General features: G+C 45.2%; 1 protein-coding gene across 2 annotated transcripts in view; it reads right to left on the reverse strand.

The window, feature by feature from the left end:
* LOC8043682 (synaptosomal-associated protein 25) overlaps positions 1-19795 on the reverse strand; it is a 272225-nt gene that overhangs the window by 165209 nt on the left and 87221 nt on the right. For both annotated transcript variants that reach the window (XM_040217394.2, XM_040217395.3), the window contains exon 2: positions 17592-17714. In XM_040217394.2, the coding sequence (XP_040073328.1) occupies positions 17592-17675 (84 nt within the window). In that variant the 5' untranslated portion in view covers positions 17676-17714. The remainder of the gene's footprint in view (positions 1-17591; positions 17715-19795) is intronic.

Below are 19795 nucleotides of genomic sequence, written 5' to 3' on the forward strand. Positions count from 1 at the left end.
TACTTCATTCCCAGCATAGTACAGCTTCGCTGGTCTTCCTTCTTCACCAAAGTAGAAAAGCTGAAAGCTTTTTGTTTGTTTCTCGTGTTTTCTGAATCTAAAATGCTCAAACTATTTAGAGCACTGAATCCCAGTTGTTGCATAGCAAACGCTTTCCGCGGTGTTCAATTGTGGTGGTGGTGGTGGTGGGCATATAGAATTTTCTAGACAAGAAAAGAGAGCGAAAAACGATCATATATTTTTTTTTTCTTCAAGTCGTCGCAGATAAGGAAGTTTGAGTAATTCATTGCGTCGAAAGAACCAAAGTCGCTAAGAATAACGACACACCTTTACGGTGCGATGGCACGTCACTGTAGACATGAGCCGGCTAATTCAGAGTGGCTCATGAATTAGTAGCACGATAGGGCGGGGGAAACATTTGGTTGCATGATCTCTGGCCGTGGTTGCTAGACTGCCAGCACGTTCAAAACAATGCCAAACTCTCCCAGTATAGGTGGCCCTGACCAAACTGGCACACTGAGGCCATCTATCGAGTGGCGCTGGAACGCTTCCAACCTGCGTATACATTTTTATGCTTTTTTTTTTTTTTTTTGTACGCACCGTTCATGCACCGTCGGCTCGAAATAATTATCACGATGTTATCAGCGACAATTTCTCGTAAATGATGCGTAGATTTGATCCCGCAAGTCGTGCAAAACCTTCAGTTTAGCTGAATGAATGTATAAAAATACGTTTATTGGTGAAAGAATTAAAGAAGGCTGTTCCACTATGGCATAGTTTGAAAAGAGGAAAAAAAATTAAAACGATATACTCCGGCCCGTTTTCTCTAGATAGGCGACTACGAATGTCGGCAGTTGGAGCCTTTACTTTCGTAGTCGCCTGTATACACCAACTCATGTTTACAAACAAACCGGAGCGCCCCTAGCGGACGCCACCGACGCCGCGCATGCGCGATGGGGGTGTGGGCAAGAAGCTCGCCGTCGCCCATAAACAAACCATTGAAATGCGATGTTGTCGGCGTCGGTGTGAGTCCCCGCGCTCTTTTTCGCGTTCGAATTGTTGATTCTACATGTCTGACTATCTTGAGCGCCGTCAGCGAAATTACCGAGGCTCGTTACACCGCGAAACTTCGCGTGAACAATGTGACATGCGGCGATTCATTCCGCGTGGACGCCGCAGTATGTACGCTAAAACCTGATTCGCATGATCAGAATTCGCTCGCAATTTTCAGTCGCGGCGCCGCTCGGGCTGCAAAAGCGTGAACCGTAGCTGAGATGGTCGACGTCGATACTGAAAATCGCTAGCAGAATCGGACCAAGTCAATTAGGCATAGCAAGTCAGTGATGGTCACTGGTAACAATGATCAACATCTGCTTGTATCTACTGCTTAAATCGAGCCTGCTTACCAACCTTCAAATTTAAGTCTTTTGAGGCCTGCACTTACTTGTAGCAAGTACCGGGCCAACATTTGGTCTACGGGCCGGCGTCATCTAAGAGAGCAGACGACAAGCAGGAACGTTTGAAAGAGCAGACGACAGTTCGAACGATCAGGCGTCCGTTTGAACTTGAAGACGCACTGAACGTAGTCCGCAGGTGGTCCGCACAACTTGACGGTTTTCTAGCGTTCATGTTGGAACAAAACGGATAAATCTGATGACCTCAAGTATCCGTGAATTCAACCCAAAAGTGCTTCGCACCCAAGCAATCGTTGTACGACGGCGTCTGTTTTTCCCTTTTCACGGCACATATCGAGATTCTCGGACGAACCGAGCACGTGAAAACTGACCTTCAAACCTTTCTCGACATTTTTGGTACGGCCCCAGTCGCGGCGTTTTGACGAGAAGGCAGCTTTTTGTCTGGTTCCTTTCAAAATAACGAAGGAATACACGTCTGGCATGGGGACTTCTGCCCACAGCCCCAGACCGGAAGTGCGACCGACGCGCCGTGACGTCACACGTGTCTTTGGGGGCCTACAGTTGAAAGTGTAACACAAGTGTCAATAGAGTTCCACGGCTGCAGGATAGATGGCGCCAGTGAATAAAGTGTTGTTAGGCGATTACACTCCATACGAGAGAACGCAAATGTGTTTTAAGCCGCCTCAATACGTTCAGACACGCTGGATCGGCCTCGTATGGCTCGTCACGCGTCCACTGCGATCAACGAAGCCTAGACACGAGCACTAAGCAAACCCGTCTCCGCCCGCTGTAGCTGTGTGCGTGTGTGAATGTAAGTTTAAGTGTAGTATTTTTTTTTATTGTTTTTGTGCTTTGAGACCGGATTTAGTTCGAGTCTGAATTATTCCACTCCTTCTGACGCTCGCAAGAATCATGCAACCAACTTCCCGTTCATTTTTGTTTTTCTTTTTCCCCGTCTCCATATTTGCATATTCGGAATGCAGCATCCAGACAAGTTCCGGAGTCGCTTCGAAAGCGCTGCAAATCTTTCCGTTCAACTCGAACATCGGTTGGTCTTCCCGATTTTGTACCGCCCCGCCCCCTCCCTCAATTTGCTGGGGTCAAAAAGTAATACACAAAAAGTACAAAGCTTTGAAATTTTCTTAAGACACTGTAAAAAGTATACTGAATTTATATATTTAGTTTACTAATCATATAGTAAACGTATATAAGCTTACTAAGTACCCAGCAAACTACAAATATTATGGGGGGGGAGGGGGAGGAATCTTTTTTAAAACTATATAAAAAGAGTTTTATAAAAGGGCGGTGACGTCTCAATCTATTCTGGTCTTGATGCATGTTGCGATATAATCTGAAGCTTCTCTTCGGCTCGTATTCCCTTTCTCATCAGCTCCGTTCAATCCGGACACGTTGAACTTCTGTTGTACACCCGTGAGCGATATGAAGATGAAGAGCCCTCTTCTTGTTTTTGACGCTCCTGCAAGTTTCGGAACAAGCTCTGTTCCAAAAGAGGGCTAGAAAGCAAAGTTTAGCCCCCCAAGCCACGTACCATTTGAGACGTTGAGAGGTAATATAGCTTTAGGAAGCCGTAAAACTGGCGAGAAACCAGGTAAGGTGTTCACCTTCATGTTGCCGGCGGGTGTACGTCGTTTAGCTTCTCCGCTGTAGACGGGCAATGCGTCAAAGGGAAGGACAAGCGATACAATGGAGACCTCGAGCGTCGCCCGGTAGTCACCCGCTCCTGCGTCGATCCTCGTACGAGCTGCAATATGATGATCTCGAAAACACACATTCGGGCTGCCTAGAAGAAGAGACCGCCGAAACTTTCCGTATTTAGAAAACCAAAAAATATAACCGAGAAAGCGAAAAGGTGTGAGACTAACATCAAACGTACTAAAGACGGAAAATCTGCAAGGACGAAGAGAAATATGCGCGAGGAAAAGAGGAAAAGACAAGAGAGGAATACACGAGGGGAATAAGGGATAGCCGAAGGGTAAGAGCGTCATTCAGCTTCCAAAGAGAGTAATTTTGGAGATATACATTAGAGGCACGTAGTACGCATAAATCATCCCCATTTATATTAAGAAAGCAATACACAGAAAGAAGCGGAAAGGTGTAGACAATGACATCTAGAGTCATAAACGAAAAAGGAAGAAGAAATAGAAATACGCCAGAGAAATAGAAAGAGAGAGAGAGAGAGAGCAGGAGAGAGAGGGGGGGGGGGAGAGAGAGCCGTAGGAAATGGGGAAGGGTTCATTCAGCTCGAGGAATAAAACGGACGGCGGCGCCTGCGCAAATCGATCTATCGCACTGCGCCGCTTGAAACCACTCTCGCCCCGGCCTCTCCAAACGCGTTCGCTGAAATACGAGACAGTATAGAAACAAGGGAACGAAAGAAAGAAAGAAAAAAAAAAGGAAGAGGGGAAAGAATGTCTTTCTTTCTTAGGTTCCCGGGCTGGAGAGCCAATAAAATGACTCGTTCTTTTGTTTCGGGAGTTCGTTAGACCAAAAGAACGGCGGCTAGAAACAAACTCCAACTGCGCTCGTTTATATAGAACGTGGCAATGCCTGCATGACAGACAATGAACCAAGCAAACGCCTGCGTGGAACGCAACTGTTAGCGTAATATAGAACACATGCATACGTGTTAGGGCGACGCGCACAAACACGCGTTGTCTACCAACAAGCGCAACATAAGCAATGAAAAGAAAAAATTGCTTCCCACTGGAATTTTCGCTTAATACCCCCCATGTAAAGTTTAAAAAAAGAAAAGAAACTGCTTTATAGGCATTCGCGGTTTGTTTTTACCGTGCATAGAGCGTGCGTCTTGGAAAGCATTTGCATTAAAATTAAAATAAAAAATTGCACTGCGCTGCACTATATCTTTTTGCCTTTACCGAAAAGGTCTACATTTCTAACGGCGCCAAGTCGTGGAAGAAGTCTTATTACATGGGTATCGTCAAAGAAAAAAAAAAGAACAAATATTAAGCATGACAAAAAACCCCGAGACTCCGGGTAAAAAACGACGCATACACTAAAAGGTTGTATGTGTCACTTGTAATTCCGCAGTCTCGAAGATTTTGTCCTGCTCAATATTCAGCTCGCTTGCGCCCTTACCTTCAGTTCATTAACATTTAATTTCCTTTCAAACGAACCTCGATTCGCTGATAATTGCACGCTTCTGCTTTTTTCATGGTCAGCATATTTGTTTGTTCTAATTCTGTACGCCCCCTTCGCCACCTTGGCTACCAAATGACGAATGGCAGACTGCTAAACATATTTATTTATTTATTTAGTCTAACCCCCAACGCAGGAGGTTACTATTGCAGGAAAGTGGGAAGTACAAATACACCCCTCTTCACAGATATACACAGAAATATGCACACACACGTACTCTAAAAAAGACAAAGAAAAACAAAGACAGCGACACAAAAGAGAAGAAACGGAAGGGAAAGGGCAAAGAGCTAGGAATGTCTTTCTACCGCTAACCCCTGATCTCTCTCTCTCCCTCAGACACATTTTCCTCGTGTCTCCGTCGCCGACCGGAATGTCGCCTCGTCACGCACGAACCGCAGGTCGACGCCGACCACGCCACCGCCGCTGTCACGGCAAAACCCTGCGTGTGTCCGGTATACAACCAAACGCCACGAAGAGCTAAAACAAACTTAAAGATAGAAACATAACTGGTGCGTATATTCTTCCGTCTTCTGCTTCATTTCATTTTCCGCATAGAAACCTGTACACCGACTGCTGCACTCGCACGTCAAAGCTGCTCACAAACGGCGAGTGCCTGCCACTTGGGAACCGCACATGCTGCCTGCAGCACACTTACCTTCATATATGCTCACCGTATACCTACACTGACACCTGTCCGATACTAATTACAAATAACCAGTTCGTTTGTCACCGACTACATGGCAGGGTAATCATTTGTCCTTTAATTAGATGTTATCATTTATCTTTTATCCTTCCCTGGTCGTATTGCCCGTGTACAGCGGAGAAGATGCGATTGACCAGCCTTTGTGTCGTTCGCATTTTCGCTCTTGACCTTATCCGTATTTTTTTTTTTTCTTTCGCGCGCTCGTTATTTTCGGGGGTTATTTCGTAATGATTCGATTCCTTTTATAATGTAGTAATCACGAGAGGAAGCTCATTGCTTACGGAAGAAATGAAATTACTCGCATAAGCGCCTTTACTCTTTGTTTGTCAGCCCCGGTTAATTTTTTGAAGTAACGTTTAATTGTGTTTCCTCTCGAGGAACCAAGTAATCAAATTGAACAGCTTTTAACCTAGCGTTATTGCGATATATATATATATATATATATATATATATATATATATATATATATATATATATATATATATATATATATATATGAAGATGAATGAACCGTACTAAATCCAATGAATCAAAGAAGCAAAATTTTTACGAACCCGCCAAAAGGCAAAATAAACGGCGGAGCCAGGACTCTGGCTCCGTCATTTATTTTGGCTTTCGGCGGGTTCTTAAAACTTTCATTATTTGATTCATTGGATTAAGTGCGGTTTATTCATCTGCACATCTTCGTTTATTTCCTCCTCGGAGACCACGTTTAGTAACACGTAAAATGTTGCTTATACTGACCAAAGTTTCAGAGGGTATACTGCAACGCGAAGCACTATAGCACTATTCAGTGCCTTTTTTTTTTTTTTCGCCTTCAATGAGTTCGACCAATGAAAAAAGGCGATAGTTGTCCGCTGCAAAAAAGGTGAACGCATTTTCATCAATGCGATTTCGTAGTCACTGGGGCGCGCGATCGGCCCGACCTCTCCTCGGCTAAACGGTTTAAAGGCTGCTACATGATTGGTGTTTCCAGTGCTTCTCGGAAAGCGTATACAATACATGCCAGGGTTTCTGTCCCTACCCGTATGTCTCCAACCTGAGTAAAATGAAGGTGAATGCGAACACTCAACGAGATACTCGAAGGCGTTCGTCCGCATCACATCTTTTGCGCAATCGTGCAACGACAACTTCCTTCGGAAGAAATGTCAAGGTCAAGTGTATTTATAAGTCAGTCAGAGCTTAAAGGCCCTTACGCACGGTTGCGTTTGGGAGCGTCTGCGTTGCGGCTGCGAGAACATCCCATTCCACGCTTCAGAAGAAGCACAGATGTGCCGGTGACTCGCTTTGATTTCTCGACGCAACACAGTCAGACGCACTTAAGACGCTCTCAAGAGCAACTGTACGCAAAGGAAGCCTTAAAAGGGGCACTCAAGTAGACACTGAGATGGTCTATGTACGGTGATAACTCAATCTACATGCTATATAAGACCTTTTCATTTTTGTAGTTGCCTCACCGGCGGATAGAGGGCGCTGATGCACTCGGCGCCATTAGGTTGCTTCAATTTGGTTGGTTTCGGTTTCAACGTGAACGCGGCTATGTTGCTGTTTTACGTTCTTTTTGCGTAATTTTGAGATACGATTATTTTCCTTGTAGCACACAACAAATGAAACATTGGTATTGAGCCACTTTGAGGACGACGAGGTGTATTTGAGCCTAAATTGCGGGCTTTTTTAACAACTTTTTTGATGGATCTGATTATGGTCGATTGCGAAACGCCTGACTGATGTACAGGGAAGATTACCATCGTCTACGGCCGTGCCCGCTGACCACCAGTTTCCAGAAAAACAAACTAATGAAGAGACTAACACGTGAATATAAAGAAGCATATCGACAGCTTGATTAGCAATGTGCTGAATCCGCCAGAACAGATGAACTCCCAAGTTTACTATTCACTGTTTGGTTTTTGTGGACACCCAACCTTTAGTGAACTTCACACACTAAAAACTTATCGTGTAATGACGCAGATAATTGATACAAACAAGTAGTATCGGCTCGGCCTTTTTTTTTTCTTTTTTTTTTAATTCGATACTTGAGCATGTTTTGACAGGCCGAGTAGAAAATTTCTTATATTATGAACCCTGCCAAATTACTCATAAGCAGCATTTCGCGATATTGATACTTGGAAATAAATTATTTTATATGAACATTTGCTTACTCAAGATATAATATAAGTCACAGGCCCGTCAAATTAAATCTGATATATGTCGTCCGCAAAAATTGGCCAAATAAAATGAAAGGCTGCAGTAGCAGAAATACCTCGGAAAGTTTGGCTGAATTCTAGCGCTAGGCACCACTTCACAGACATGTGTGAACAAATATTTCTTTGTTTGAACAGATTCGCTTTGTAAATTTCGGCGTCGCCCGCCACCAAATGTAAAGCCCTATTCGCAATCGACAATCCTGGACAAAAGTAATTGTTATGCAAACGGCTTCTTTTTTTTTTTTTTTCGGCGTTACATATTGCGAATTTTAGATACTGGCAAAAATTAAAACAGCGTACACACAAAAAAAAAAAGCGTCATCATTATTGCGCTTATCCCGAACCCAAACCGCGTTCTGGATTAGCAAATAGAAACAACGCTATTTGTGCACGCTATTCCAAAACTCGCTACTGTTGTCGTGGCAGTTTCTTACGCGGGAAGTCCCAACTGGTTATCTAAATATAATCAATAAATCACTTAAATGACTGTCGAAACGGGAGCGAGCACGGTATACATTTTCTTAAACTTCATAAGTAAACCGACCAACCGAACAACTACGTTGCAAAAAAAAAAAAAGGTTGAGAACCTCATCCGCATTTAGGTGTGCTATTATGAACAAACAAATTGCCTGATGTTGACGTAGCAGTACTTCTAGCCTCAGATAAAATACAAGTTAAACGTTCATTGTCTATCTCCTCCGGGAGTTTCCTCAGATAATCAAAAATAACAGATTTCGATATATTATAAATACAAAGAACGATACTTTCTGGAAATACAGAGAGTCTCCTTGGGCGCTGACTATTCTTGACGCCTTCCAATCCTAAATGCACGATATAAATATACGCGTTTCTTACTGAGAATGTTCCACCACTATTAGTAAACAAACCTCAGTTGTCATAAGGAACTTTGAACACTCGTAATGTCCTAGTCGTCAAGTAGACGTATCGGGCTACAGTTTCCGAAGTAAGGCAAGAAAGCGCGGCGAAACGCGACGAAAAACACGATTACAACCAATACAACGCATCCGCCAAGGCGCAGTGGGGAGAGCTGAGCAGCAACTTGAAGCAACCTAATGGCTGCCGCGTCACGTGATTCCAAGATGGCAGCCCCCATGCGGAGGAGGATGAAAAGGTCTATTCGCGTCTCCAGCTCGACGCTCGCCCTCCCGCGTCGGAAACCGGAAGCGCTCTAGTGAGGGTACCCCGATTCTCCTGCTCAGCGGGCATGGCGGAACTGCTCGCGATCATGGCTCGCGAAATGTCGTTTCCGAATGCAAACAACACTCTTCACTGTCCCAACGTAGTGCTGCAGCTGGTATGGGATTGTACCTTACTGGAGAGTTTTAGTATTGCGTATAGAAGCAAACGCAAGCGGTGTGCGTTTGCGTTAGAGTTGCGTGCCCCACGTTGTGCGTGCGCCTCATCGCCATGCGCCATCCAAGACCGCAATTTCGGGCTCCGCGCGCGCGCAGTGTGGAATAGGCAAAGCTAACGCAAACACACGGGACTTGAGTTCGCTCGTATACGCAATATTAAAACTCACTACTGTTTCACCGGCTTCCAACGCCAACGATAAGTGCTGCAGTGAGCAGACGTGCAACAAGGTAGGCGTTCCTTCAAACTGGAAAGGTTGAGATTGGCAAAACAACGGCGAGCAAATACAGGAGTAAATAAATGTTATGAAAAAACTCATATTAAGTTTTTTTTTTTTTTGGCATTTGTTCTTGAAGTATATTGGCGGCGACAATGGATGTTTCGCCGATTGTCAAAAGTGAAAAGTGGTGACTTTAATAGCACAATATACTTTATCCACAATTAATGTAATTTACGTGGATTTCTCACATTAGCTAAAATGTTTTCATTGATTTTAGACTATTTTTATTTTATTGGCAATCAAAATGCAGCAATTGGAACCATTGATGATAATTAGCACAGTTTTCATTGTCATAGTTCTTTGCGCGTTTAAAATTAGATCATAAGCAACAAATTATATTAGAGCTTGAAGAATTACTTATTCAAATATGTGAATTTTAATATTATTATTATTAATACAAGTCGCGGCAATGTATGCCTCAATTAACGCCAAGATCCCGAGAATACGCTATTTAACCATAATAGTCTTTCCAGAAAGGTATAATTCTGTTTTCTTTTTAGCATATGAAAAACTCTGACATAGTTATCAAGATAGACAAACAGTCAAACACTGGATGTAATATGAAGTCCTATGCGTAACGTGGTGCTATAAAAACACACACACTTCAGCTGTCTGACTCGGATTCCGTCTTTGGGTTGTTGCAGTGAGAGCAGCGTTTATTAGTTTATGCGTTTCGTGAACTGTAAAATGTAAAAATTGGAATTATTCTCTTATTCTTGTGCTGAAATAATTGTCATTATTTCCCATGACAATTATCTGAGCGAGAAAAAGGCAACGAGAACGCACAAATATCAGCACTGATTTTTTCAACTACTACAAATATAAGCCTGGATCGAACAGTATGTCACAAAAAAAAAAAAAAGTTTCCGCGAACAACTTTTCTAAGTAAATAATTACAATCTGAGACACATCTTGAGTCATGAAACAATTCGAAATTAAGACCTATATCGAGAAATTAAATCCACAATAGAGGCAAGTTTCGGTTTCGCTCCAGAATTAAAACGCGCATCCTTCCGTAATTAACACGCTAAACACCGTTCTTTTTTTCAGGTTAAAGAGGTGACCTGCGCTCATAAAACGGTAGCTTCCTCGTATTACCAGAAATAATTTATGGCGGTCAGTGAAGCCAGCACACTAGACAGGCTCAGCAGCGGCACGCATCTCTGACCCTCACTAAACCCGCCATCTTGGAAAATGAGTGGCGCCACCTATAGTTAGTTGGAGTCGCGAATAGGCATCCTAAAAATCGCGAAATTACACTCACGGGCGACCGATTTCGCCTATTCAAAATCCGATGAAAGATAGTGACACGCCGTACTTTTTGCGCCTTGATGCAGAGGAACGCCGTCGGACGGCGTTTAAAAAAAAAAATAATAAAAAATAGTAATAATTGCTGTATTACGTCTTTTACACCGAATGCACGTCAAAATACTTTTCACCGGAATATTGAGGACGTTAGAGTAAACTTGGGTAGAAATAGAGGCATTGATACACGGACGTTTCGGAAAGAGAGTTTCCTTTCTCAGTGTGTACTATCGGGGAAAAATGAAATGCGAACAGGGGAGCGCGTGGCTCGCGGTACAGGCTGCGCCGCCTGGAAGTGAGCCTAGGAGCGAGGTTGCGTGGCCTACTTCGATGTGTTCATGCCCCTCGATTGGCGCTCCCTCAGCTTCAGCAGTCCGCCTCTGGTGCGCTGAAAGCTATCACGGCTATCTTTGCTGGCTCAGCGCGTGCGGTGCAAAGAAGCTCGCCGCACTCGCCGAGCAGGCAAAGATAGCGGTGTCAGCTTCCAGCGCACTGAGAGGCGCACTGCCGAAGCTGGGGGAGCGCCAATCGAGGGGCGTGAACACATCGAAGTAGGCCACGCACCCTCGCCCCTAGGTTTACTTCCAGGCGGCGCAGCCTGTACCACGAGCCACGCGCTCCTCTGTTCGCATTTCATTTTTCCCCGATAGTACAAGCGGTTGTACACACAAAAAAAAAGTCTATTTCCGAAACGTCTGTGTAAAGTATACATTGTTACAAAAATTTACCTAAACATTTCCTATACCCAAATATTTGACTTTTTTTCTTTTTTTTTTTTATCAAAATATAATGTACCATGCGCCTAAAAAGAGGAATATTAGTAACGTTCGGAATCTCCGCGCAATTGACTATTTTCATGGGTCAAATTTTACGGAGGTGGTGGAGATCCCGAAGATGACCCCCCTCAAGAGAAGGTAGTGCCCCTGTATTTCTATTGCTGCGAGTTTCCTAGGACATCTTGCCAATCAGAATTGGACATATTTATTGATATAAGCCCAAACGGACAAAACGCCATTAAAAACAAACCTCTACAAAAAAAAAAAAAAGAAACACTCGATGCTTTTTTTAAGAAACACCGGGAGGACGTGGCTTCGTGTTCACGCGTCTTGCACGGGCACTCGGCGAATCTTGCTCGTGTTCTGTCGTTCCAAAATCAGTCCACCGGATGCCGGCCTTCGAAAGACCCGATATTCTTCCGAGTTGTTTTCTTCCTCGAAGGAGCTAGGCCTTTTCCTGTTGCTCCACTTTCGAGCTTATAACCGCGCGATAGCTGTTTCACCAGCTCCCCTCACGTCTTTTAATTATTTAGTTTCCCTTTCTAAAAAAATGCATGACCAGTTCAAGAAAGAAAACAAAAAAGTTGAACGGCCGCCTCTATAACTCTGCTCGTGCTCGTGGACAAGCCCGTGCAATTTCAAGCTTGCCAAAGCTACGTTCACTCGCAAGCTGCACGTGCTTGCACGCATGGGGCAGCAGCGGGGCCCCGTGCTTGCCATGCGGAGAGCAAGTGGTCTGCTGCTTGCAAGAAGCGCTGACGTCACAACGAAGCCGAGTTCTCTTCGGCTTTGATTGAAAGGAGGGTGGGTAGACCTCGATGCTATACGCCTTCCGGTGTACCCACTATTTTTTTTTTTTAATCAGCCAATAACAGCTTGGCGTTCTGACGTCATCGCAAGCCTTGTGCAAGAAGCAGACAAACTTGCACTCTGCAATGTCTTTTATAGGAAGTATTCACTGGACGCCATACTTGTGGGTGCTGTTTAGAGCGCATGCTCAGAACGAGCTCACATTAGTACCCTGATAAGACCGGCAATCTTGAGGGTGCGGAATGCACGTTGCAAAAGAACTGCGGAAACTCGCCATCAGCACGCGCTCAGAAGTCGCACACACAGCTATGGCCGCCAGTGAATACTCCCTATAGGGAGTATATATCTTCACTAGCGGCCATAGCTATGTGAGCAACTGCTGAGCGCATGCTGATGGCGAGCTTCCGCAGTTTTATGGCCACGTGCATTGCGCACCACCAAGATTACAAGTCTTAGCAGCCTATAGAGAGTATTCACTGGCCGCCACATTTGAGGGCGATGTTCAGAGCGCATGCTCGGAACGAGCTCACATTAATAGCCTGATAAGACCGGCGCTCTCGATGGTGCGGAATGCACGTTGCAAAAGAACTGCGGAAACTCGCCATCAGCACGCGCTCAGAAGTCGCACACACAGCTATGGCCGCCAGTGAATACTCCCTATAGGGAGTATATATCTTCACTAGCGGCCATAGCTATGTGAGCAACTGCTGAGCGCATGCTGATGGCGAGCTTCCGCAGTTTTATGGCCACGTGCATTGCGCACCACCAAGATTACAAGTCTTAGCAGCCTATAGAGAGTATTCACTGGCCGCCACATTTGAGGGCGATGTTCAGAGCGCATGCTCGGAACGAGCTCACATTAATAGCCTGATAAGACCGGCGCTCTCGATGGTGCGGAATGCACGTTGCAAAAGAACTGCGGAAACTCGCCATCAGCACGCGCTCAGAAGTCGCACACACAGCTATGGCCGCCAGTGAATACTCCCTATAGGGAGTATATATCTTCACTAGCGGCCATAGCTATGTGAGCAACTGCTGAGCGCATGCTGATGGCGAGCTTCCGCAGTTTTATGGCCACGTGCATTGCGCACCACCAAGATTACAAGTCTTAGCAGCCTATAGAGAGTATTCACTGGCCGCCACATTTGAGGGCGATGTTCAGAGCGCATGCTCGGAACGAGCTCACATTAATAGCCTGATAAGACCGGCGCTCTCGATGGTGCGCAATGCACGTTGCAAAAGAACTGTGGAAGCTCGCCATCAGCACGCGCTCAGCAGTTGCGCACACAGCTATGGCCGCCAGTGAATACTCCCTATTAGCCTGAGATCTTTCTGAGCATGCGCTCTAAACAACGCCTTCAAATATGGCATTCCAGCGAATACCCCCTACATACTTCGCAGGACATCCGATAGTGCCATGTACCTCGAAATAAAATTCATATTCGACAAATCAGAGCCTGCCGGTATGTTCTAAAAATACGAGGAAAGCAACAAAACGGGCATGACAAGACAGATCATGGAAGATAATTTGCTCCGTCAATGTCGTTCTGTTGCTCTTCCTTTATTCTTAATGTAAAACCCACAATGGATCGTCAGACGAATAGACCTATAACAGGAACACCACGTGTTTGTATAGCCCACTTTTTGGTTTTCAAAAATGCATTATAAAGATGCAAAGCATATTAGAAAAAAAAATAAAAAAAAAGGGATACGATACGCACTCTGCGGCAGAGATCCATTCCGATATTCGGTGGGGCACGGATATTTCCAACAAGCAGCGAAGCCTCGGACCATTCATCGCTCGAACGTCGTGGCCGTAGTTCCACGCGTCCGTTCAGCCATGTACAGCCCAAACGGTTGTACCGAGGCAGGAAACGCCTGCTGCTTCCCAAGACCCGAAATGCACGCTTCCTTTACCAAGGTTTTGGGTACACAAATATGTAACCCGGCATAAAAAAAAATGCTATTCAGAGCGCGCTAAAACTCGCGGCGGTGACACCAACGGGGAGGAGCGTGTGTCCTTTGAGGCCCAGCAACTGGCCAGCGACGGGTACGCGTAAGAGAGACGGACGCGAGCTCCGGTGGAGTGGTCTTTGGGACAAAACACGAACCGGACGCACGCCTGCTTGTCAGGTTCAGCGTGATGGCCGGAACGGATGTCGTGAGGGAAACATGTGTTGGTGACCGTTTGGTGGATCGCTTGCCGCGAAACGTTGAGCAGCCGCGCTTCGAGAGCTAGTCTGGCCACCGTGAATGGAAAACGCTTTATTTGGGCGCAAGCCTGGAAACCGCAAGTTTCAAGGCTTCCCTTCTTCTTCTCCCCGGTCTTTATGCCCACAGCGTTGCTTTCGTCACGCAACATACACTATCCGATTACGGATGTCGGTCGCCCAGATCCTGCTACAACTGACCACAGCCAACTAACGAAACCGACGCCGCGTAGCGGCAATGCCGAGAAGCTCGGGAGAAGAGGTCATTTCGACTTTGTCGTCTGCTATCGCTGCTTGGTTCTCGTAAGTAGCATAGAAACAACCATCGTTTCCAGTAATTATTTTTATGCTTCCGCCGTGTCATTTCTACGCAGTGACTAGAAGAAGGTTTCTACCATCGAAAAATCGTTTTGCTTTCATATGTAACACCGCTTTTACGCTGCAATGACAGAAATTCGCGGGGGTCCGCGTGCTGAACGGCGACCTCCTTTCGTCCGCCATTTGGCCTGACCAGCGCGCCCCCTCGAGTTCGCTGAAGTCGCGAATAACCCACCACTTGTCAAACCTGGGGTCCGGGATCTGGTTCAGCATCCCTCGTCGTCTTTCAAGGTGCAGCCGTCGATGCGGCGGAAATCAACATATATCGACACAAACTTACCTGACGTTCAACACAAACGCACAAAAGCATAGCGGGACATTTTCAACGCGAACACGCAATATTTTGTCTGCGCATTTTTCTTTTTAAATCGAAACGCCGTCATGCAAGCTACTATTCCGCTGGAAAGTGCTCATTTAGGGCGCTATCCTAGGAGCTGAATTTTGGTACCTGCTCATAGCCTTTCGAGTACAACAAAAGAATAGCCGATGTCGTGATTGCGCTAATGTAGTGTCGTATACTGTTAAAACAAACGAGCGATTGCCTTTTCCCCGTAGTTTTTTTTATTCGTATAGAATGGAAGGACTGTCATCAAAACTATTAATGCGACGATAGGTCCACATCGTTTGTTGACCCAAGAAGTAAACGCTGGTGCATGGCGATATACCCTTTCAAAATAAAAAAAAGTGACGATATTGCGTTTGTACTAACAGTGCCGCGCACTGTGCATAAACACAAACAAAAAGGACGGCATCCTAACAATTTCGAGGAGTTATCCCCTTAAGAGACACGGCAATTGTCCCATAAAAAAATCGTTAAAATTTTGTTTTGTTTTGTTTAGAGCAACACGAAGTCACGGAGCACGAACAACTTTCGAACCCTCGAAGCTCGCGTATAAGTTATGCTATTCGGAGCGAAAGCTCGCCTCCCCGCCTTTTGCACACGGGTTGCGGTAACGTCGGAACGCCCCGCTCTGATCGGCTCCGATTGGAAGGACAGTGGGATAGGACCTGAAAGCTGCCAGCAGTGAGGTCTCCATCCTTCCAATCAGAGCCAATCAGAAGTCGGCTTTGCGACTTCACCGCAACCCCCGCGCAAGAAGCAGACGACCTTGCGCTTCGCAGAGTCATCGGCAGATTCAGACATGCGGGACCTGGCTTGGCAAACTGGAAGGACACTTGAGCTTCGCCCTTAAAACGTGATAGCGTCATCGGGCCCCGCTCGCGAAGGATTCTCATTAAATCCGCGCTCGGTCGGCAGCCGTGCAAGCCTGTCTGCCTGGCCGAGTCGGTAGCGTCACGTGTCTTCATTTGAATTTTCCCGCCACACTTGGCGGAAACACTTTTCGCTAAATATGGCGGGAAAATTTGCCGCTATATTTCGCAGGAATAATTTCCGCTAAATTAAGCGAAAGATTCTCCAGTCAAATTTTGCGGGTCGATAGGGTCATGACGTCACATCCCCCTGTGACGTCACACGTGGCTGCGCGCGTTGCATTATGGGATTTTTTGGTCCCCCCCCCCCCCCCCCCCCCCTAAAGCCGACGCCGGATATTTTTGCGACACGAGCTCCTAAACGCTGTCGCGTTAATGTGTTCACGCCGCTCTTTTCGTGATCGGATCTTAGGGGTTCTTTTCAGCGAACACAGCTAAATCAGATTGGCTACGAAGCGTTCATGAGATGCTCGGAACTATATATCCACGCCCTGCATTTCTGAAGCTGCTGGTATGAATAGAGTTAATTAGCTCCGTAAGCTAGTACACCGGTCCTGTGTCACTATGTGGACAAGAAAACATTGGAAGACCCGTGACAAGTTATCCGTGCACGCGTATGCCCCCATTTCTTTACCGAATTAAACCTCAACAATCAAGAAACACAAATTGGCAGCTGAAAAGTCAAACTTTTTTTTATTCCCGCGGGAAAATATTTAGTCGGCAAATGGCTTTAAAAGCTGTCTCTTCTTCTTTTATTTCGTGCAATAACGACAATATTTTTTATGTAAGAAATTTTTACCCTTTTGTGGCCCCAGTAATAACAGAACCTGATCAATTAAACGTATTATCTATGACCAACAACTCACAAAAATAATAATAAAAAAACCTTTCTTAAAAAAAAAAAAACGCTTTACTATCAATTACCTAACTTCTGCTGTCCATATGACGGCACGCTTGAACTTTGAAAACGCTGGTCGTCACAATTTAATGTATAGGCGTTCTTTTTCAACGCACGGCTCAGCTATAAAGCATACAGGGTTGCGTCTGGACACCATCTTTCGGCGCTTGACACAAAAATGACTAATGTACCCGGCGTGTCGTATACGACTCTCCAGTACTAGGCAAGCGCTATTTTTAAGTGTGCTTAAGAACCGGCTTAGGCAGCCCTCCCTTTTCGCTCATTTCGGATCGACCGTGAGTGTTTCGGGTGGCTTTTTAGCGCTCCTTATTTCGTACTTTTTCAAAGTGCATGGAAGCGAGTCCACTATATCTGGACGAAGTAGATTTCTCGCTGTACTCCACCTTTTTTATTATTATTATTTTTGGAATCGGAGTGTTTGTAAGGGAACTTGATGCAGTAAAGTTCACGACGAACGCAGCAATAAAATCAGCGACAAAAGAAAAAAAAAGTTAGACAGGCAACGCTATCCATAATGATAGCGTTGTGCTTGCGAATATCTATTTTCTGCATCTCGTGCTCCGCGTACACGTGCCGATCATTAGGTCGATAGGAAATATTCAAATTGTCCTTCGCTCTACGCAAACTGACGGACACCTAAAAGCGCCTTTATGGACTTTTCTTTTTTTCTCGTTGCGATACAGATTTGTGCAATACGTGAATCATTTGACCGACGAGAGACCTCCTCCGAAATCCCTAAGGCACCCAATTCTTTTTTTTTTTCTATTTGTTTTTTTGGGGAATGTCTCGAAGTGTCCTGAAAGAAAAGAAGATAGAAAAGGGACTAACCTCGTCCGTCTCCTGATTGGCCCTCATCTGGAGCATCTCGAGCTCACTGCGGTTCGTAGGGCCGTCTTGCACCGAAGCCGCCATTTCTCTCGTTCAGCCGCTGCGCTGCGTCGGGGACCGCCACTGTCGGGAACACAAACAAAACACGTTTCAATCACAAGAACGACGACCACCAACAAACACAACGACGCAGAAAAGAAGAGAGAGAGAGAGGAAGATTTTTAACATTGTATACACGTTTGAAAGCATCTATAGACACTTCAAAAGCTAGTCGTAAAAACGAAGAAATGATTATGTTCGGAATATTGTCGAGACCGGTTATAACGAAATAGCGGCTACAACGAAGTCATCACGATTTCCCGATCCCGTTTGCACTTCGTTATAAAGAAAGTCGGTTATAACGAAACAGCGGATATAGCGAAGTAACTTCCCATTTCCGTTGATTTCGTTATAACCGGTCTCGACAGTAATGGGTTCGTTAATAACCATAAATGACAAGAAGAGACCTCGTGACGTAGCCGTTTTGAAGGAACATATTATATACCACATTGCTTAATAGGCCGACCGGAGGGCGCTAGAATTCAGCGGGATCTACAAAACAATTTTTTTTCCCCGCAGTAATCGCCAAACCCAACTTCATCCCAATTTCACGATGCATCGTGCCGACATTTTACGGGGAAACGGTTCGCGTACTTCGGCAGAAAACGTTCCCGAAACCAGCCAGCCGACAAAGCCTGACAACAACGCGCTAGAAGCGTTTTCGTAAACGCTACAAACACCATGACACACTTGGCATCGACGTACGTGCGCACGCACGTTTTTTATGGTTTCGATTTTGAACCCGTTCTTCACCTATACTTCCAAATACAGAGGTAGCTTGTATGTAGAACTTTAAAACAACTAAGCCGATCGGGATGAAAAAGGTGATCGCCTTATTTCTAAAAGAACACGGTTTCAAATTTCAATATATTCTATCGGATTCCCTAAATAGACGATGAGCCCATGATATCATAAAATACACAAGATTTAAAGGCAAAAATCCAAACTAAAGGTATTCAAGACGGAATTAAGAAAAAACACACACACACACAAAAAAGACATAAGCCGCGTGGACGTCATCACTGCCGAGCAGAGTAAACCCTTTTTCTGCGAACTTCAAGAAACGAACGAAAGGAGAAAAAAAAATTAAGAAACGAAAAAAAAAAAAAAAAGACATGGTCTAGCGGACATTGCCAAGTTTCTACTATACTTCTTCACGTTGCCTAGGTGCTGCGATAAATTAAAAGACGCCTTCCCCACTAAATCGCGGTAATGACCCGCAGGAATTTCCTTCCCTAGAAACGTCCGTCCGAGCAAATGAAAACATTATAATTAAGACTACCACGCACCAAGTTGGTTTAAGAAACATTCCAATGTGTGGCCGGCTTCCGCGCCAACGCACCCAATCATAAAAATCGCACAGGAGCGACGAGAGAGGCAATTTATCCGCGCGCTCCGTTTCGGGTTATACGCAAAGCCGACAAAGGGAACCCGAAGCGAAGTCGCGACATTGAAGCGTAATTAAGATTCGAGCATCCCTACGTTCGTGAGAACGGCTCTCGGTGGAGTCTGTACAACCGACTCGACTCTATAGAAATTAGAAGCCCCGTTTCAGACAATGACACATTCGCGAACCTTCAAGGAAAAAGAGAACACGGGGAGCTCAGTGGCTGGACCGAAAAGTCGACGACAGACGCGAGGTATTCTTTTACTCTTTTATCTATCTACTTATCAAAGAAGGAAATGCTACTTGGACGGAACTTTCAAATACCGAAATTTTGTCCGTCCGTCCATCCGTACATTTCCAGCTAAATTTAGCGGGGAAATTCATACGACGTCAACCTATACACCAGTTCAGTTTCTCCGCTAAACTTAGCGGTTAAATGAGTGTCACGTTATACACCAATGCAGTTTCCCCGCTAGATTTTGCGGAGAAATTGATGTCACGTGACCTGTACGTCATTTCGATTTCCCCGCTAAATTTGGCGGTGAAATTGATGTCACGAGACCTGTACACAAATTTAGCTTCCCCGCTAAATTTAACGGACAAAATGAAATCACGTGACCCACACTAGACCGTCTATTGTCTTCAAAGCAAATTAAAACGATCGCCCCTTAGGTACAGCATTTCGTGCATTGTAGAAGTAGGGAGATACGGGTAGCCG

This window comes from Ixodes scapularis, unplaced genomic scaffold (assembly GCF_016920785.2).
Source record: "Ixodes scapularis isolate PalLabHiFi unplaced genomic scaffold, ASM1692078v2 PGA_scaffold10__122_contigs__length_95168666, whole genome shotgun sequence".
Lineage (NCBI taxonomy): Eukaryota > Metazoa > Arthropoda > Arachnida > Ixodida > Ixodidae > Ixodes > Ixodes scapularis.